The 19519-nt window shown below is 38.1% G+C and overlaps 1 protein-coding gene across 3 annotated transcripts in view; it reads left to right on the top strand.

Moving 5' to 3' along the window:
* LOC123518046 (phenoloxidase 3-like) overlaps window positions 1–19519 on the top strand; it is a 41225-nt gene that overhangs the window by 12996 nt on the left and 8710 nt on the right. For all 3 annotated transcript variants that reach the window (XM_045278590.1, XM_045278589.1, XM_045278591.1), the window contains 8 exons: window positions 3014–3120; window positions 6909–7022; window positions 10561–10760; window positions 12797–12947; window positions 13306–13410; window positions 14989–15174; window positions 15620–15748; window positions 18078–18263. In XM_045278590.1, coding sequence (XP_045134525.1) covers window positions 3014–3120; window positions 6909–7022; window positions 10561–10760; window positions 12797–12947; window positions 13306–13410; window positions 14989–15174; window positions 15620–15748; window positions 18078–18263 — 1178 coding nt within the window. The remainder of the gene's footprint in view (window positions 1–3013; window positions 3121–6908; window positions 7023–10560; window positions 10761–12796; window positions 12948–13305; window positions 13411–14988; window positions 15175–15619; window positions 15749–18077; window positions 18264–19519) is intronic.

The raw sequence follows: 19519 nt of genomic DNA, 5'->3' as shown, positions 1-19519 counted from the left end.
TATTTGTTGCTACCTTTAACAATTCCTCTGCCCACTCACCACCATTCACCACTTCGTAGTCTTCCCACACTATTTCCTTACAATTAAAGTCCCCAACTATCATCACTCTATCCTTTCTGATGAGTTCTTGCTTCATTCTGTCTAGAGTATTTCTCATCACCATTTGATACTGTTCATATTCCAAGCACTGGTTCTGGGTGGTATGTATACTGTTATAATATTAATGTCCCTCTTACCATCTGTTATAAGCATACTTATCACTTCCTCATTTCTCTTACTAAAGTTCACCTCCTTCACTATCAGATCTTTCTTAGTAAAAACCATTATACCACCACCTCCTTTATTCTTTCTATCATTTCTGCATACTTTGTAGTGTTTTACATCAAACCAATCTAGCTTTATTTCGGGCCTTAGCTTTGTTTCCACCACACACATTATGTCCGGTTCATTATTTCTTAGGTAATCCATACATTCTAGCGTCTTAGACAGAAATCCATCTATATTCGTGTAAGTCACTCGAATTCCATTCCTAGTCTCTTTCTTCTATGTTTCCGTCAGTGTAATGTCTCTTCCGTCTGTTTTATCCACCACTTCTTCAGCCTCCCATTTCTCATCCTCCAAAAAAAACTTGGTCTTTTCCTCCTCAGTTCTTTCCTCATTCTTCTCTCTCACTTCAGTTACAAGCTCTTTCATTTTCATTCTTTCCTCCTGTGTCATATTTCTTCTTATGTAAATTGTTTTGGTTTCCTTGTAGTCTTTAAGTTTCCAGGCTCTCCTCAGCAAGGCCTCGGCTGCCACCTGAGACTTTAATTTCAATTTTAATGGTCTACTCTTGCCTTCTTCAAAAGCTCCTAGTCTCACTCTTTCCTTTACCTCAGCATATAGGCATTCTTCCTCCTCGGAGATCTTATTCAGTAAAAACTTAATCCTGTCATTTTCCTTATCCCTCCTATCTTGCCAGTTCCTGTTAGTTTCCTCCCTCAAACCTGTTATGATCACGCATTTTTTCTTTTCAGCAATATCTCTCACCACATACTCATTTTCCTTCAATGCCTTTACCATTTAACTCTGTGTAATCACTTTATTTTCTTCTTGCTTTTTCATTATCTCCTTAAAGGACTTTTGTACTTCTTGGTGTTCATGTTTCACTTCCTTCATTTTGGCATCAATTAGGTTAAGGCATTCCTCCTTCCCCAAGTCTCCTTCGGATATTTTCTTTTCCATTTTGAGGAGTTTAGCCTTCATCTCGTCACATTGTTTCCTTAGATGTTGATTTTCTTTCTCCATTTCCACTTTCTCTTTCAATAGCTTTTTGTTCTCTCTCATTAACATATAGATTTCTTTTTTGAAGGTATCGTTCTCTGCTATGACTCTATCTAGCTTTTCTTCTATGGATCTAATATTTAGAAACTTACTTTCTAATGCCTGAATTCTTGAATCCATGTTGAATTTATCTAGTCCACTTGGAGTGGTCACAAACCCCTCGAAGTCTCTCAGATTTCTAGGAGTAGATGTCATGATTGCTATCGCCAGTTGTTTCGGCCAAAACAAAACAAAACACCGCCGACACTCTTCGATTAGGGACCACTCTCCACTTTCACTTGAAAATGGCCCACTTTCTGTACTTTTCAAGAGTAGGACACTACACAGGACACTAACTGTACCCCACAGAGATACCCGGGCCCTGCAAACACCATAGGTAATTTCTCCCTTTCCCCGGTCCTCAGCCGGAGACGAGCCATCTTCAGGACTTCCTCTCTCGGCGGTGACGCGTATGTGTGTGTGTGTGTGTGTGTTACATTGTTTATATTGTCCTGAATGAGAGAGAGAGAGAGAGAGAGAGAGAGAGAGAGTGGGCTTAGATGGAGGTGATAGGGAAGAGTTATGAGAAATGGAGGGATGGGGAGGTGGACATGGAGTTGGACTGAGAAAGGTGTGGCTTAATTTACAAATCATAACTTTTGGCCTCTGATTTACCTAATGAAATTCCTTGAACTAACATGTCATGCCTCCCAAAAATGTAGGTAAGAATGCTGCTTTTGCTTGAATTTTCTTCCCTCACTTCTTCCTCTCTAGTGAAACAAACCATATGTTAGTCTATTTCTGCCATTTCACCTGTTTTGCAGTTACATTTCCACATTAACACTTCTCAAGAATGCACAGCTATTTCTAAAGATACCTGGCAAGAGGGCAGATTCTGGCTCAGTAGCTGACCTGAATGTAAATGTGGCTGGTATGGAAGGCAACTGGGTAATGACAGACTGTTGTTCAGGCTTTTTCCATCTTAAGTAGGAACAAATTTGTCACGTAGCTCTTTTTGATGGCCTATAGCACCTGTAAGTGTACTTAAAGAGTTTGTATGGGAAGTGCTGTTGAGCTTCCACCTATTAGTGGTGCAGGCAATTTTACTTATAGTGGTACCCATATTAGACCCCATATCACCACTCAAGTGCATCTTTGGTGTAACCACCTAGAACCTTGTTATCATAGTGACATGTAGGTAAGTTTAAACCACTTGACAAATGGCAAAGTCTTTAAGGCTGTATGTGGTGGAATTTGAACCTACGCATGGATATCTGCTTGATCCCACACTCACCACCGTATCCACTATGCCACCACCTCGCTAAAGTCATGTGCTCAAGATAGATTACAAATCCAAGGGGGGCTCAAAACACTTCATGTAGTAGTATCTGCTGTTTGGATTGTTACAACAATGAGTACATTCAAGTTGTATTGCATAACATAAAGTAATGTTGAGTGTTTGGATATGGTGTTTCTCCACCAAGGTTATTTATTCACCTGACCTAGCCATTATGACAGTTGTCTAACCACACTTGAAATTCACACCACATGTAAACATGGCTTCAAAATGCCTAGAGCATTTTCAACTTATAATAGCTTGTACTTTCACCTCTGGCAATATCTCCAGAGACTTTTGTTACATCCTATAATGTCCGTCTTCTCTTCTTTGCCTTGGTTTCCTATTTTGTCAGCTTCATTGTAATCCACACAGAGACAAGCAGTGTGACGGAGCTCAAGCAAAGGGTGGATGAGATGCAAGGATTGGTCAATGAGAGTCTTTTCATCTTTGCCCTATCCTTTGTAATCATCAGGAAGCCGGTAAGGAAACATATTCGTAAGGGTTTCGTTCTAGTATAAAACTTAATGGTAACTTTAGATTTACTACTTGTTTAGAATTTAAGTAATTGCAAAAAAAAAAAAAAAAAAAAAAAAATTAAAAGCAAAATGGTGTAATCTGCAACAGCAACACAACAGATGTTTGTGTTATCTGGCAATCACTAATTTTTTTGTGATTTATGCAAAATTTTCACTTTTGCCTTAGATATATCAAAAGGATACAATCTGGCACAAAGCTTTAATTTCTATGTCACTCTTGTAGCTTCTTTCATCCTTTCTGACTTCATCCCAATTTTCCTTATTGATCATTCTATTGCTACTTTAGTTGATGGACACTATTTATTTATTATCATTTATTTATTTATTTATTTTTTTTATTTTATTTTATTTATTTTATTTTATTTTATTTTATTTTATTTATTTATTTATTTATTTATTTATTTTTTTTTTTTTTTCCTAAATCCCGAGTTCCTTAAGTCTCTGTTCTGTCATCCATCTCTTTGTTGATAATAATGATCTTCTAAAGTCCTGTACACACACCAGGAAATATTGTTTGGAAACAAGATTTCAGAATAGTCTGGAAATAGTTTGCTAACTGTTTGCAAACTTTTCCAAAGTATTTGCTGTTTTGCAAATTGATGGACATAGGATTCATTAATGAAGCATGGATCAGTAAAGCTAGTGAACTAGCCTTCAACTTTTCTGTTCTCCATGACCTAGGGCAGCTGGTGCAACAATCTACTGGTATTCCTGTTTCTAACCATCTTGGAGATACACCCAACATTCTTGACCTTTTCCTTACCTCTAATCCTTTTGCTTATGCTGTTACCCTATCTTCTCTGTTGGGCTTTTCTAATCACTATTTCATATCTGTACCTTGTTTTATTTCTCCAGTTCCTCCTCAGGATCCCCCAAAGCAGAGGTGCCGCTGGCATTTGGCCTCTGCCATTTAGTGGGACATGAGGAGGTATTATATTGATTTTTCCTGGAATAATTACCGTTTCGATGTCAAAGACTCTTCTCTGTGTGCTGAACGCATAACAGAGGTAATAGTGTCTGGCATGAAAGTGTATATTCCACACTCTTTCTTTCAACCTAAACCTTCTAAACCTTTGTTTAATGCAGTTTGTCCTCATGCTATACATGATAGAGAGGTTGTCCACAAAAGATACTTGAGCCTTCCATCACCTGAATCTTGTGCACTTTATATTTCTATCTAGAATCATGCCAAGTCTGTTTTTCAACTTGCCAAGCATTCCTTCATAAATAGAAAATGTCAAAATCTTTCAAAATCCAGCTCCCTTTAAGATTTCTGGCATCTGGCCAAAAACATCTCTTATAACTTTACTTCTTCATTTTCTCCTCCTTTATGTCATCCTGATGACATCACTGCCATCACATCTGTCTCTTAACCCTTAAGAGGTCAACCACGTACATGTACGTGGAGTCTTTGCTTACTATCTGTGGTCAATCACGTACAAGTACGTTTGCCCCTTTCTCGGTTTCCATGCGTTTGAAATTCCCTCCAGCTTCAAGATTTATATTCTTTGAAGTGTCTAGCATATATCAGCACAGTTTCCCGCCATTCTGACATGGATTAGTCATCTCCCTCCCCCCACCCCTCCCTACCGCCTTAGCGTGACTCCAAAAAAACGGAGCGACATTTGGTATTACTGTCATGAATGTGATGTAGCTCTATGCATTGAGCCTTGTTTTGAAGAATATCACACCCTGCTGCAATACTAAAAAGCTTAGATACTGAAAGAAAAAATAATAAACAATATTTTGTGGTAAACTGAGCAAATTATTTTTTACATTATATTTACAGTATTTACAAATATTTTTTTTGTATTTTTCATTTCATAAAACATGGGTTAATTTATGAATATGTAACCATTATACACATATCTCATAGGAGAAAAATATTGATAAAACGATTAAAAAAGTCTCATTCAGAAGTTGTACGTCTGGCAGCATCACTAAGCAAGGTAAATTTAAAGCTCCAGGTGGACATTAAAAAATGGCAATTTTGAACTTTAACTCTTATTTTTACTTTTCTATGCCCATTTTGAGTTTTATGGAATAAAAAAAGAAAGTGGAATTTTTGGTGACCTGGATGAGTATTCAGAGGTAAATCAGTGCTGACCTCTTACGGGTTAAAGCTGCTGAAATCTTCTCTCAAACCTTTCCTAACAACTCCACCTTAGATGATTCTGGGCTTGTCCCTCCCTCTTCACCTTTGTGTGACTATTTCATTCCTTCAATGAAAATCCTTTGTAGTGATGTCTTCTATGCTCTCGCTGGCTTAAACCCTCAAAAGATTTATGGACCTGATGGGATCCCTCCTATTGATTTCAATAACTATGCCTCCATGCTTGCACCTTGCCTGGTCAAAATCTTCCAACTCTATCTATTGATTTCTACCTTTCCTTCTTCCTGGAAGTTTGCCTACATTCAGCCTCTTCCTAAAAAGGGTGACCATTATAATCCCTCAAACCACTGCCATATTGCTTTAATCTCTTGCTTGTTTTGAGTTTTTGAATCTATCCTCAATAGGAAGATACTTAAACATCTCAAAATGTCCTATCTGATCATCAGTATAGCTGCCGTCAAGGCTGCTCTACTGGTGACCTGGCTTTCCTTACTGAGTCTTGGTCATCCTGTTTTAGAGATTTTAGTGAAACTTTTGCTGTTGCATTGGACATATCAGAAGCTTTGATCTCAAAACTACTCTCCTTTGGTTTCTATCCTCTCTGCAGCTTTATCTCAGGTTTCCTCTCTGACCATTCTATTGCTGGTCTGGTAGACACCCACTGTTCTTCTCCTAAATCTGTTAAACAACGGTGTTCCTCAGGATTCTGACCTATCACCCACTCACTTTCTATTACTCCTTAATGATCTTAAGCAAATTTCTTACCCTATCCACTCCAATTCTTCAGGAAGTTAACAGTTCAAAAATCTTTCTAAGATTTTTGAAAACTTAGTGTTCAATACCTCAGAAACTCAATTCCTCAATCTATCATCTTGACACAAGCTTCCACATCCCATCTTTTGCTAAGACAACTTCTATGAAGTTAGCAGTTCTGAGGTATCTTTGCCAGTTTTTCTCACCCCACAACACTCATGCATGGAGTACTTTTTGCATATATGGGGGTGTTCCACTCACAGAATTTTATTAGATAGAGTGGAATCAAAAGTTTTTCCTTCCTCTTCCTTCCTCTGACTGTCTTCAAAAGTTTTTCGTCTTATCAACTTCCTCTGATTGTCTTCATCCTCTTTCTCATCACCGAAATGTTGCATCTCTTGCTATCTTCTGCTCTTTTCATGGTTACTGCTCTTATGATCTTGCTAACTGCATGCCATCCTTCCTCCTGCAGTCTTCCTGAACAAGGCTTTCTTGTATCTTCTCCTGCCTATTCTGTTCACCTCTAATGCAAGAATTATCCAGTACTCTCAATCATTCATACCTTTCTTTGGTAAATTCTGGAACTCCCTGCCTGCTTCTGTATTTCCAACTTCCTATAACTTCTTTTAAGAGGGAGGTTCCAAGACATTTATCCCTTTCTTTTGGCTAACTCTTGGACATGCAACTAAGTGGGCTTTATTTTATTTATTTATTTTATTTGTTTTATTTTATTTTATTTATTTATTTATTTATTTATTTTATTTATTTATTTATTTTTTTTTTTACTTGCCCAGCTTTCCCCTCTTACATAGAAAAAAAGAAAAAATGTTTTACATTTCAGAAAAAAAAATGTTTTATATTTCAGGAGATGAGACATCTGCGCCTGCCTAGCATTGTGGAAATCTTCCCCAGCATGTTTGTGCCAGTGACCACCGTGTCAGAGATGGAACACGAGGCCAAGAAATCCACCCCTGACCAAGTGTGTCCCTGTTGTACTGATTCTTGCTATTTTATGTTTAAAGGAGAACCTGTGAACATGAATTCATTCTGTCCATTCTAGTAATACATGTCCTGAAGATTTTTATTCAGATCAAATTTTCACTACTAGAAATAAAAAATTTAAAAAAATTATTTGCTTCAGCTGAATGTTGAATACAGAGAAAAATGCTGTTAAGGTTTTGTGAGTTTCATAATGTGCTGTCTCATAAATGGATCGAGAAGGAAAGTGTCCCTATTGCAAACTCGGTGAATAGGAAACTTGCAGTCCTGGAGACAATACTGTATTTAGTTGGATTACATTATGAGATTATAGTTAAATTACATTACTGGAAATAGATAGGCGAGTTCATATTTTCTTCTGTAGCATTTTGTTAAGGATATCACACAGCTGCAACAAAACTGGATCCACTACTCTATGTATTAAGAGGGAATTATAAACATTAAGAAGCCTTTTTAGTGAATTTATCAATTTTATGAAGTAAACAAAATATACAGATGTACCTATTACTGATACCATTACTATAACATGGTCTTCATGTAAAACTTGTGCCATTTGTGCCTCCACACAAACTGTTACTCATCCCTCCAGACATCCTACTAAATACTAAACCAATGAAACCCTGGTCGGTGAGTCAACACATGGTCATCTGCCCATGTGGCCTCCTCCTATAAGGTTTTAAACCTTTCTTTTCAAGGCAGTGGCATAAGCTCAACCACATTAACAACCTGCTCCATCAACATGAGCTACTTTGACCCATGTAAAGAGGGGAACATTTATTAGCTATCACTTTTCAAATGGTTCCTTGAGATAGTGAAAACAATCAAGATATGAATCACTAGGCTTTTTCTTAGTTCCTCAGATATTGTAGCCTGTATGCTTCCAGCTGTAGCTCAGGATTTAAAAATATCAACCATAAACTCATAATCCTCCACTGACATTGTCATTGCCTTGCCTTTCAACATACCGATTTCCCACATTTTACAAGTGGGTTATGTTCCTGAAAACAAGAAAACAAGATTGAATAGCTAACTAACTTAAGGTTCAGTAGCATTTGATTTAATGGGGAGAGTAACCTAGGCCTAACTTGTACTCCTGAGATAGTTTTTTCTCCGCCACCTAAATAGGTAGTACAATACTCATCAAAAGTTTGTGACCACACCCTTCCATCCCACTTCGCTGCCAAGATAAGAGAAAAAACATCAACTAAAATATGTCTATTTTCTTGATTAATAGTACTTGATCGGGCCACTCTTTTTCTTGATAACACTGCAGAGACATCTGGGAAGAGAGAGAGCAAGGTTGCAGACGGTGGCAGCTGGTATTTTGTTCCAAGATTCCCGGATAGCTGCCTCCAGCCACGGAATGGAGCTGACATTCTTGCCTTGTAAATCTTTCTTAACGATACCCCAGAGGTTTTCAATAGGGTTAATGTCCTGGCTATTGCCAAACCAATCTTCAATAAATGGTACCTGACAATCCCACAGCCACTGGACAACTAGCAGTGTGAGGTGTTGCACCGTCCTGTTGAAAACTCCGATCTGACATAGCTCAAAACACCCTGGCAAATGGTCATTCAACAATTCATAATAGACATTTGTATTAACCCTTATGTTTTTGGGAAGCACTACCAACTCGCCAAGGCCATAACTGGAAAAACAGCCCCATACCATTATAGAATCTGGGTGCTTTACTGTTGTTTCAAAGTATCATGGGTTGAGTGGATCACTGCCAAGGCTCTGATAAACTCAGGAATTTCTTTTGCTTATCACATTACACGTTGCCTCATGCGACCATAGCATACCTTACCAGTCATTCTCAGTCCACTGAGCATAATTACAGGCATAGTTAACATGTTTCACTTTCTGGGTGTTATGGAGAAGAAGTTTCTTTGTGCGCTTGTGGCTGGTGTAACCCAGCTCCATGGAGGTGCCATGACACATTTCACACAGAAACACCCTAGAAGGCACCACTGTTTTCCTTCTTTATTTTTCTAACAGTGATTGATGCAGTATTCTCTACTTTACATTTGAGTATGGATGTTTCTTATTTGAAAGTCTTCCTTGGCCTCCCAGAGCAATGTTCGGTAACTGGCAACTCTTCACTGCCTCCCTTCCTGAATCGGCGCACAAACATTTCACACTTGTTGGTCCAGCACCTGTTAAACCAATGATCTGAGCAACTGTTTCACATGCTAAATTCTTTGGTTTTGGCATAATGAGTATCACAAACAACCTTTCACTAGGAGTGCTCACAGCACACTGAGGGTTTGTCGTGGGCTCTGGTATATCCTTGAGGCATCCCGTGACAGCTGTATTGGGTCGTAAAGATCCGGTGAAACATGGTTGACCCCCAAACGTCTTTTGTTTTTTTGTTTCCCCTATAGGCGTATATCCACTAGCAAGAGGAAAAAATAAGCTTCAGTTTAAGCTATCAGGTGACACTCAACAGCAAATCTGGTCATCAATCCACAGGTTTAAGAGTCTCTCCATTTCCTCCATTGCTCCCTCTTCCTCGTTAGTATCTTTGCCATTAACGTAGAAGCTGTCTCACCTGCTTTCTTTACACTTGATGTTTGTTTGATAATGGTGAAGACAGTGGATTGGGGTAACTGCAGGGTTTTGGCAATGAAATTGGGACCAGCTCCCTCAAAGCGCTTAACAATTTCAAGCTTTTCTCTAAAAATAAGCTTTTTCTTTGGTCTTTTGGCCTTCAGTTCACCAGCACTAGGTGTTACAGGCCGCTTGGAAGACCACATTTGTATCACTCATAATAACCAACAATTAATGTGAATTTAGCAAAACATACACTAGTGACTGTATACAACTGAAAAACTTATCTTGATCTTGATCTTGACATTACAGGTTGCCTGAGATTGCTCCAGAGTCAGGCCCTTGGTTCTGCAGCTCCTGTAGAGAACAAACAAAAGACAAGCAGGAAAAAAGAGCAGTATCCTGTTCTGCAATTATCCCTACATCTAATGGGAATAAGTTTTGATGGGTGGCGGCCACAACACGAGTCGTGATGTGATTGTGGTGCGTTTGTTTACATGCAGATGATTGGTTGATGATCAGATACACAAGCCCGGATAAAAAAACAAAGGAGTGGGCATAATTCACACGATCAGAAAATTGAAATATCAAATAGTAATGAGGCATCGAATAGCAAGGGAAACCTGTATTACAACAAGGCGCACCCAGTGTTTCTGAGGCCAGTCACATTCCGAGATCTCATGTTTCATTAACCATTCTGTTAGCATATTCTTATCAAATTCAATAATTAACTTCAAATTCCACATCATCATTGCTCACTCTACCTCTCCTCTTAATAGGAGATGAATTAACCGCTATCCAAGTTTTCTCCAACTCAAATATTTTATGATTATTTCAGGATGTATCCATGACATTTCATCATCTTCCTTTTCAAATGCTTTCTTTATCCCTCACTTGATTCTTTATTTCTCTTCTTCAATGCCTTTTTATCCAGTCCTACATCCCTAATTCTCTTCTCTAATTTACAGGAGATCATAGTAACAGAATATGGACCAGAGTTCTCCAGCACTCACCTCAAGCCTGAGCACCGAGTAGCCTACTGGCGTGAGGACTTTGGTATTAATTCCCACCACTGGCACTGGCATCTTGTCTACCCTGTGGACCTTGGTGTGAGTAGGGACCGCAAGGGGGAGCTTTTCTTCTACATGCACCAACAAATGCTTGCTCGGTAAGTCCAGGGAGGCCAGTGAAAAGCTTTATGCATGCATTGAAGGAAAATGTGTAGGTGCTTGCTTTTTTTTTTTTTTTTTTTTTTTTTTTTTTTTTTTTACATTACAAGGGCACTGGCCAAGGGCAAACAAAGTGTTGGAAAAAAAAAATCCCGCTGGTTGCCAGGCCCTGTTAAGAGGAAAGTAGAAAGAGAAAAAACAAAAAAATCTAAAAGGAGGGTCCAGTTAACGTAAGAGGTGTCTTGACACTCCTCTTTTGAAAGAGTTTAAGTCATAGGCAGGTGGAAATACAGACACAGGTAGAGAGTTCCAGAGTTTACCAGTGTAGGGAATGAAGGAGTGAAGATACTGGTTAACTCTTGCATTAGGAAGATGGACAGAATAGGGATGAGAAGAAGTAGAGAGTCTTGTGCAGCGAGGCCGCAGGAGGGGAAGGCATGCAGTTAGCAAGTTCAGAAGAGCAGACAGCATGAAAACAGCGGTAGAAGACAGATAAAGATGCAACATTGCGGCGGTGACTTAAAGAATCAAGACAGTCAGTTAGAGGAGAAGAGTTGATAAGACGAAAAGCTTTAGATTCCACCTTGTTTAGTAAAGCTGTGTGTGGATCCCCCAGACATGAGAGCCATACTCCATACACGGGCGGATAAGGCCCTTGTACAGAGCAAGCAGCTGGGAGGAGAGAAAAATGGACGAAGACGCCATAGGACACCTAACTTCTTGGAAGCTGATTTAGCAAGAGTAGAGATGTGAAATTTCCAGTTTAGATTTTTAGTGAAGGATAGACCGAGTGTGTTTAATGTAGAGGAGAGGGAAGTTGAGTGTTATTGAAGAAGAGAGGATAGTTGTCTGGAAGGTTATGTCGAGTAGATAGTTGTAGAAATTGAGTTTTTGAGGCATTGAACAAAACCAGGTTTTCTCTGCCCCAATCAGAAACAAGTGAAAGATCAGAAGTTAGGCGTCCTATAGCATCTCGCCTTGAGTCATTTAATTGTTGTTGGGTTGGGCGTCTGTTGAACGCTGTTGAATAATGCAGGGTGGTATCATCAGCATAGGAGTGGATAGGGCATTGAGTCAGATTTAGGAGATCATTGATGAATAATAGAAAGAGAGTGGGTGATAGGACAGAACCCTGTGGAACACCACTGTTGATAGTTTTAGGGAAGAACAGTGACCGTCTACTACAGCAGCAATAGAACGATCGGAAAGGAAACTGGAGATGAAGGTACAGAGAGAAGGATAGAATCCGTAGGAGGGTAGTTTAGAAATTAAAGATTTGTGCCAGACTCTATCGAAGGCTTTCGATATGTCAAGGCCGACAGCAAAGGTTTCACCGAAGTCCCTAAAGAGGATGACCAAGATTCAGTTAGGAAAGTAAGAAGATCACCAGTAGATCTGCCTTTACGGAAACCATACTGGCAATCAGAGAGAAGGTTGTGAGCTGATAGATGCCTCATTATCTTAGTTCAGCTTTAGAAAAGAAGAGACAGCTGTAGAGCCATCTGGATGAAGTAAAGGAGGGAAAGACGAAGAAGTAAAGTTGTTAGAGATATTATTGGCTAGATGCCAGAAATCTCGAGAGGAGTTAGAATTGGAAAGACTTTGCTGTAACAAAAATTCAGAAGACAAAGAGAGAAGTGGAAATGAATGATGCATTCATGTTATCCTTAACTAAACCAACTGAAAGAAGGCTCAAGTGGGCCTTTTTCTAACTTTCTTTTTTGCCCTTGGCTGGCCCTCTTCCCTACGTAAATAAAAAAAAATAAAAAAAAATCTGTGTGATGAGGTGTGGTGAAGTGTGATAGAGATGGAGCATTGAGAAAGAGAAAGAGAAAGTGAGAGTTGGGGAAAAAAACTATGGCAAAGAGGGAAAAGAAGAAAACAAATTAAGGAAATAGTGTGAGTGAGGAAGGAGCAGGGAGATAATAAGGGACAAGAATTATGAATAAAGTAAATGCATAGAAGGGCTACCAAGGGGAAAGATGAAGAAGAGCAGAGTAGAGTGAACACCTCTGAGCCATTTTTCCTCCACCAGTTATGACATGGATCGGCTGAGTGTCGGCCTGAACAGGGTGCAAAAACTGAGCAACTGGCGCATCCCCATCCCTGATGGCTACTTCCCCAAGCTGACCATCAACAACTCTGGCCAGACATGGGGCTCCCGGCAGGACAATACATTAATACAGGTAGCATTAGAATAGCCGTCTCAGACACACACACACACACACACCACATTACAGTATCCTTCTTCTTGGGAGGATACTGTTCTTGGAAGTGATATGGAATGAACAAAACATCAGATGTGAAGTTTCTAAGTACATATGAGATTCTTGTAGTTTTTGAGTGGATGTAATGACTGATGGGTTAAGAAAAAATAAATAAATAAATAAACCTCCTAAGAACTTATCTAACTTGTAATCATATCTTCCTAAGTAATCTGATAATTCCATGAAATTTTTTTTTTTTCAAGAATCTGGAACAGTCCATGTCCGAAACAGAAGCTTAGCATGGTAGATTAAAATTTTTATAACATGTCTCTCACAGGAATATAAGCGTGAAGAATTTGGGTTGCTGCCATTTGATGTCTCTACCCTTGAGTTGTGGCACAGGAGGATCATGGATGCCATTCATCAGGGCTATCTTATCAATGTAAGGATTCTAGAACTTTTGTCTGTCCACTGTCTTTCTGTCATTCTCTATATCTTTCTTCTTTACTTGTTACAATTTTCCATCTCTCCATCATTTTTACCAATGGCATCTTGTCCATATGAGGCACAGAGATGCTGTTCCTCTGCACACCCTCTGTTAAGTGTATGATCTTGTTATTCTCATGTTATAATATGAAACTTACCTAATGTTTTATGGGAAAAAAAAAAAAAAAAAAAACTATATATATATATATATATATAATATATATATATATATATATATATATATATATATATATATATATAAAGTTATTTTCAACAAATTCATTAGTAAATTTTGACAACAGTAATCGAAATAAAGCAGACAAAAATGGGATGCTGTGATAATGTGAGCTTTAATATACTGTAGTATCTCGAAGTGGCAGTGTTGAGCAGCAGTCATTGCAGCTCAGTCAGTCACATAGTCATTACATTACAATTATAGCAGTTTAAGATTAGTGTTTGTGAGAAATGTAAATGGTTTTGTGATTGTGAGGAAAAAACAATTTTGTTTTCTGTGCCAAGTGTCTGCATGGGGGACCTGTCAGGGACAAAAAGTGCTGTGACTTATTTGAAACATTTTCTTAAGACAGTAATTAAACATAAGCAGTTGGCCAAACATAAACAACATGATTGATTTATCAGTATCAATTGTGGTGAATTTAGCAGTTGAGATTGACTTAGCATTAAAACTCAATTGCAAAAACACAATGGTAAAAAAAAAAAAAATGATTGCTCAAAAGTGTGAAGAGTGTAAAGTTTGTTGAAAATTTGAACTTCTTCATCAAGGGGATTCTGAAAATCTAAAAGTATTTTGAAGTTTACTTTATCTTAATTGTGGCCTTGATCTCAGCTTATATATGTGCTTACATACCTAATGCTACAGTGTTGAAAGGGACATCAAAAACAATACAGAATTAACTTTTAGAATTAATTTTAGAGATCAGGAAAAATTAGATCAAGAAATAGAGAATGCAGAATACTTGCAAGTTGTGTGATGAAACAGGAAATGATCATGATAAAACATAGAATATGGTAATTGTTTTTCATTGTTTTATTGTTATTATTGTCAATATTATTATTATTATTATTATTAATTATTATCATTGTCAATATTATTATTATTATTATTATTGTTATTATTATTATTATTATTATCATCAATATTTTCATTATTATTATCAGTATCATTACTGTTTTTATTACACTGATGCTTCAAATCATTCTATTTTCTACAAGTTTGCTACATATTCCCATTTCTTCTCATTTCACATTATACTTTTTAATTTTGTATCTATCTTCCTTAATATTGTAGTACATTTTCTTATTCTTCTATTTCACATTTTACCATTCATTCTAGTTGTCTTTCATGCCTGCATAGTGTGAATCCTTCTGTTTTGTTTCTACACTTTCATCTCACTCTTAACCACCATTATTCTCAGTCTTAATCATTATCATTCCCTTTATCAAGGTGTGAGTAATTTTTCATGTATCTTTCTCCTCTCCTCTCTCTTCTTGTCTTTTCTTTTCTCTCTTCTAGCGTGATGATAACCTGACAAGGCTCACAGACAATGTCAAACCACCTGAGAAGCGTGGAATTGACCTTCTTGGTGACATAGTGGAAGCAGACAGCTACTTCAGCCTCAACAGTCTCTTCTACGGTGACCTGCACAACATGGGGCATGTCATCATTTCAGCCGCCCATGACCCAGACAATGCTCATCGAGTAGGTCACAAAATAATAAGAGAAAATAAGCTGCTTTTCCTTAATTATTATATTGATATATTCTTTATTCAGGATAAGCCAAAATATAAAAACATTTTATATAGACGTTATTATTTTTTAAAAGTAACTCTTTGATAAATGAAAGAATGCAGTTTTATTTATATTCTTATATAAATAAATAAAATACATTTATTTATTTTATTCTATTATTTATTTGTTTATTTATTTTTTTCATTAATAGTGTGTGTGTGTGTGTGTGGGGCAGGGTATCTATAAAGTTCATGTGCAATTTAGAATTCTTGTAACATCATGATAGTATGTGATAGAAAAGTCTATAAAAATAGAGATATTTAGGAAAAAAAATTGAAAAAAATTATAAAAAGGATTAGAGAGCTTTATTCTCTTCACAGTTGCATTCATGTCTCATCACATGATTCCATTTCAGGAGAACCTTGGAGTTATGTCTCAGACAGCCACAGCCATGAGGGACCCTGTGTTCTATCGCTGGCACAAGTACATTGATGACATCTTCCAGGAGTACAAGCTCACTCAGCCACCATACACTGCTGAGGAAGTAAGGTCTCACACACACCGCGTAGTGTAGTGGTTAGCACACTCGACTCACACTCGAGAGGGTCCGGGTTCAAATCCCGGAGGTGGCGAGGCAAATGGGCAAGCCTCTTAATGTGTAGCCCCTGTTCACCTAGCAGTAAATAGGTACAGGATGTAACTCGAGGGGTCATGGCCTCGCTTTCCTGGTGTGTGGAGTGTGTTGTGGTGTCAGTCCTACCCGAAGAGCGGTCTATGAGCTCTGAGCTCGCTCTGTAATGGTGAAGACTGGCTGGGTGACCAGCAGACGACCAAGGTGAATTACACACACACACACACACACACACACACACACACACACAGTACGGTGGAGAAATGGAATGCATTGGATAATGGAATTGTCACAGCATAATGTGTATAACTAAGGAAAAATTAGATAAATGGAGATATGGAGACAGGACACTATGAGCCCTGCTCAAATCCTGTATTAGGTAAATACAACTAGATAAACACACACACACACACACATACACATGTAGACAGACATAATGGACAAGGTCCCACACAAACAGTTACTGTGGAACCTTGAACAAAATGGAGGACTTCTTAAGTGGATGGCTGACTTTCTAAAAGACAGAAATTAAAACAATTATAAAAGATAAGATATCAGTTCTGCAGGGGTTGGTATTTGCATCAATAATGTTTGCAGTATATGTGAACAATATACCAAAAAATACATCAGTCTGTTTGCAGATGATGCTAAATTAATGAGGTGAGTGAATAGGAAAGAAGATTGTGAGGCGCTACAACAAGACTTGGATAAAATAGCAGAATGGTCAATACACATGGGATATGGAATTTAATACAAAAAAGTGCAGTGCATTAGAATTTGGAATGAGCAAAAGAAAGCTGAAGGGAATTTACTCAATGGGGAATGAAGAAATTAAGAAGTTTGAAGGAAAAGACCAAGGAGTAACCATTATGGACAACTTGGCACCAGAAAAGCACATAAATAGAATTACAAAAAATGGCTATGAACTTTTGAGAGATATAATGGTGGCATTCACTTACATAGATAAAGATAAGATAAAAAAAACTGTTAACAACTCAAATATGACCAAAATTAGAATATGCAGTTACTGCATATTCTAACTGCTGTTCCGATCATCTCCCTCTTTAACAATTCGTGTGGTTGTGCATGATGTCATCAAGTCAAGTTAACCCGCATTAAATTGAATAAATCATATCTCTTTATTATATCAAATCATGTTAAATCAAAATTGCATTATTCAAACAAGCATTAATTGAGAGTTGACTATCTGCAGCAGGAATCAATGTTGGTGGCATTGAAAGCCTTGCAGAGGTTAGGAAGCTGGCACAGAAGATTGATACAGAAAATTTCAAGAGCAACAGGTGGCTGTGGTGATTCCACAATTGACACAGACTTTTATTGCTACTATGCAGGGTGAAGTTGGTGATGCAGACACGGCCAGCATTGCATGACACAGCTGCATGTTGTGGTAGTATGCTCACTGTACTTCATGTCTATCTAGCTTTTTCACGCTGTTAACTATTACTGTTATGCTAGGTTTAGTGTTAGGTTTGCCTTGGTTTAGTTGGTCAGGGAAACCAAAATAGACAAAATTTTGCATGTCCTTAAAAATCTAAGGAGCCAAACAACCATATTTGGCAACTGAAGGGCCCATTTGTGTTATTCAGACTTTTTTTATTGTCCAGATTAGTGTCAGCACCATTTAGTCTGGAAATATGAGGGTCATGTGTATCTGTTTTCATGTTGGTGATCACTAGTATATTGTCCATGTATCTATCATGCAATGGTTTTATTTCATCTCTGTACGAGAATAATGTTTGTCTTAAAGTAAAGTAACTTAATAAAAAGATACCATCATCACATTACTTGGTGGGAACCCCATTCCCACCACTTTGTGTTGTCAATACTCCAAGCTATTGAAAGAAAAATAACCAGATTTATGAAGTGGAAAAATGCAAGGTGGTATAGTACACTACTGTAAATATTTATCCTGAGGTTTATAATGTTCTAAGAAACATGTTGTCGATAACTGTAAACATACATTTTCATCTAAATAGAAACTGGCCAAAAATATGTATCATCTTATAAATCAAGCATTCAGATAAACCACTGGCCACCTTGCCCCACATAGTTTGATTTATGAAGGTTTTACTGTGATAACTTTTCCCATTTTCTTTTATCTCTCCTTCCATTTCCGATCTTTACTTAAGTAATCTTCCAATCCATGTACATTCGTTGTTAACTCTTCCTCAGCTTCCTTCTACCTCCTTATCTCACTAATGAACCTCCTCTACCTTAACAGCTGTCCCTGTCATCAGTTGAGGTGGTGTCAGTGGCTGTAGAGAGCCGAGGCCAGAAAAACCAGCTTATTACTGGCTGGAGCACTCGTGATTTTGAGGCGAGTCGTGGACTGGACTTCAATGCAGATAAGCCAGTAATAGTGCGACTCACCCATCTCAACCATCATCCCTTTGTCTATAGCATCAAGGTAGTGTACTCGTAAGAGAGTTGGAGGGAAGGGAAGGATGTAATGTGGGAGTAGAGGAAAGGTAAAAGGGATAAAGAGAAAAATGGATGGGAAAAAATTGCAAGGTAAGAAGGGAAAGAAAAAGTGAGAAACGTAAAGGAAGGAAGTAAAGTGAAAGAAATAAGGTGAAATGGAAAGAGAGAGAGAGTGATTGAGACAGATAACATGATTTCAATGTGAAGCCTTGTCCAGACGAGCAGGAGATGGATAACATGATTTCAATGTGAAGCCTTGTCCTGATGAGCAGGCATGTCCGTTGGACAACACGCTTAACAAGCAAATTGTGCCGGGCCTATGAATTTTGTCCACACGACAGATTCTGATGAATAGTGAGTCGAAATAAGTAACCATTAGACTCAATTCTGTCACCAAATCCTAAGAGTAGAAAAAAAGGACTGTCTGGAATTCCACCAATAAAGTCATCTGAAAAGTATGAGAGCAGAAATGGCCACTGATGAGGCTCGCTCGTCTGGACATGCCTTTAGATTCCATCTCTAATGCTGTACACAGTCCAGTCAGCTAAGCCTGGGAAGTAATGGATTTGTTGTTGCGTTTTGAATTTGCGAGAGAGAGAATCGAAGTATGCAGAACAGGAATAAATGGAGGCTTTGTCGTGACCATTCCCCGGAGGAGTTTCATAGGCATTGGTGTTATAGTCTGTCTATTCTAAACTGGCCACTGGGTCTCTGTCTGACGAAGTGGACAGTTGGGTTACTGTTCAAAATATGTTGTAGCTTATTGACAATATACTTGATTTTATTTGTATTTCAGTTGATCGTCTCAATTATCACAAGGATAGACGATTTTCTTCAAAAATATGACAACAGCTATTTTCGTCCCAGACCAAGCAGCCAGTTTAGAGTAGATAAACTATAGTTTATAAATAATGAGCAGTAGTAGTGGATAAAGAAAATTAGTGATAGTATTATGCATGATATGTACATAGAAAAATGAGCAACACAAAGACTATAAAGATCCAAGATTTGGGAATCTTACACTTCCTGAAACATCGTGAAATTTCTGTCACCTGTCTGACAGTTTTGTCTAGAGATGTACCGATACCACCTAATTGGGCCGATACCGATACTATTACTTATAGTGATTACTGCACTGGACACCAGGATGAGTTGGTGGATGGCGAGCGTTATCAGATGGGAAGCTTTGTTTTGGGGGATGCTGTAAGTCCTTCTGAGAACGTTTGTGAAATAGGAGCAATT

This window comes from Portunus trituberculatus, chromosome 43 (assembly GCF_017591435.1).
Source record: "Portunus trituberculatus isolate SZX2019 chromosome 43, ASM1759143v1, whole genome shotgun sequence".
Lineage (NCBI taxonomy): Eukaryota > Metazoa > Arthropoda > Malacostraca > Decapoda > Portunidae > Portunus > Portunus trituberculatus.
Note: the sequence above shows the minus strand (reverse complement) of the source record. Positions and strands in the feature narration are given on the sequence as shown.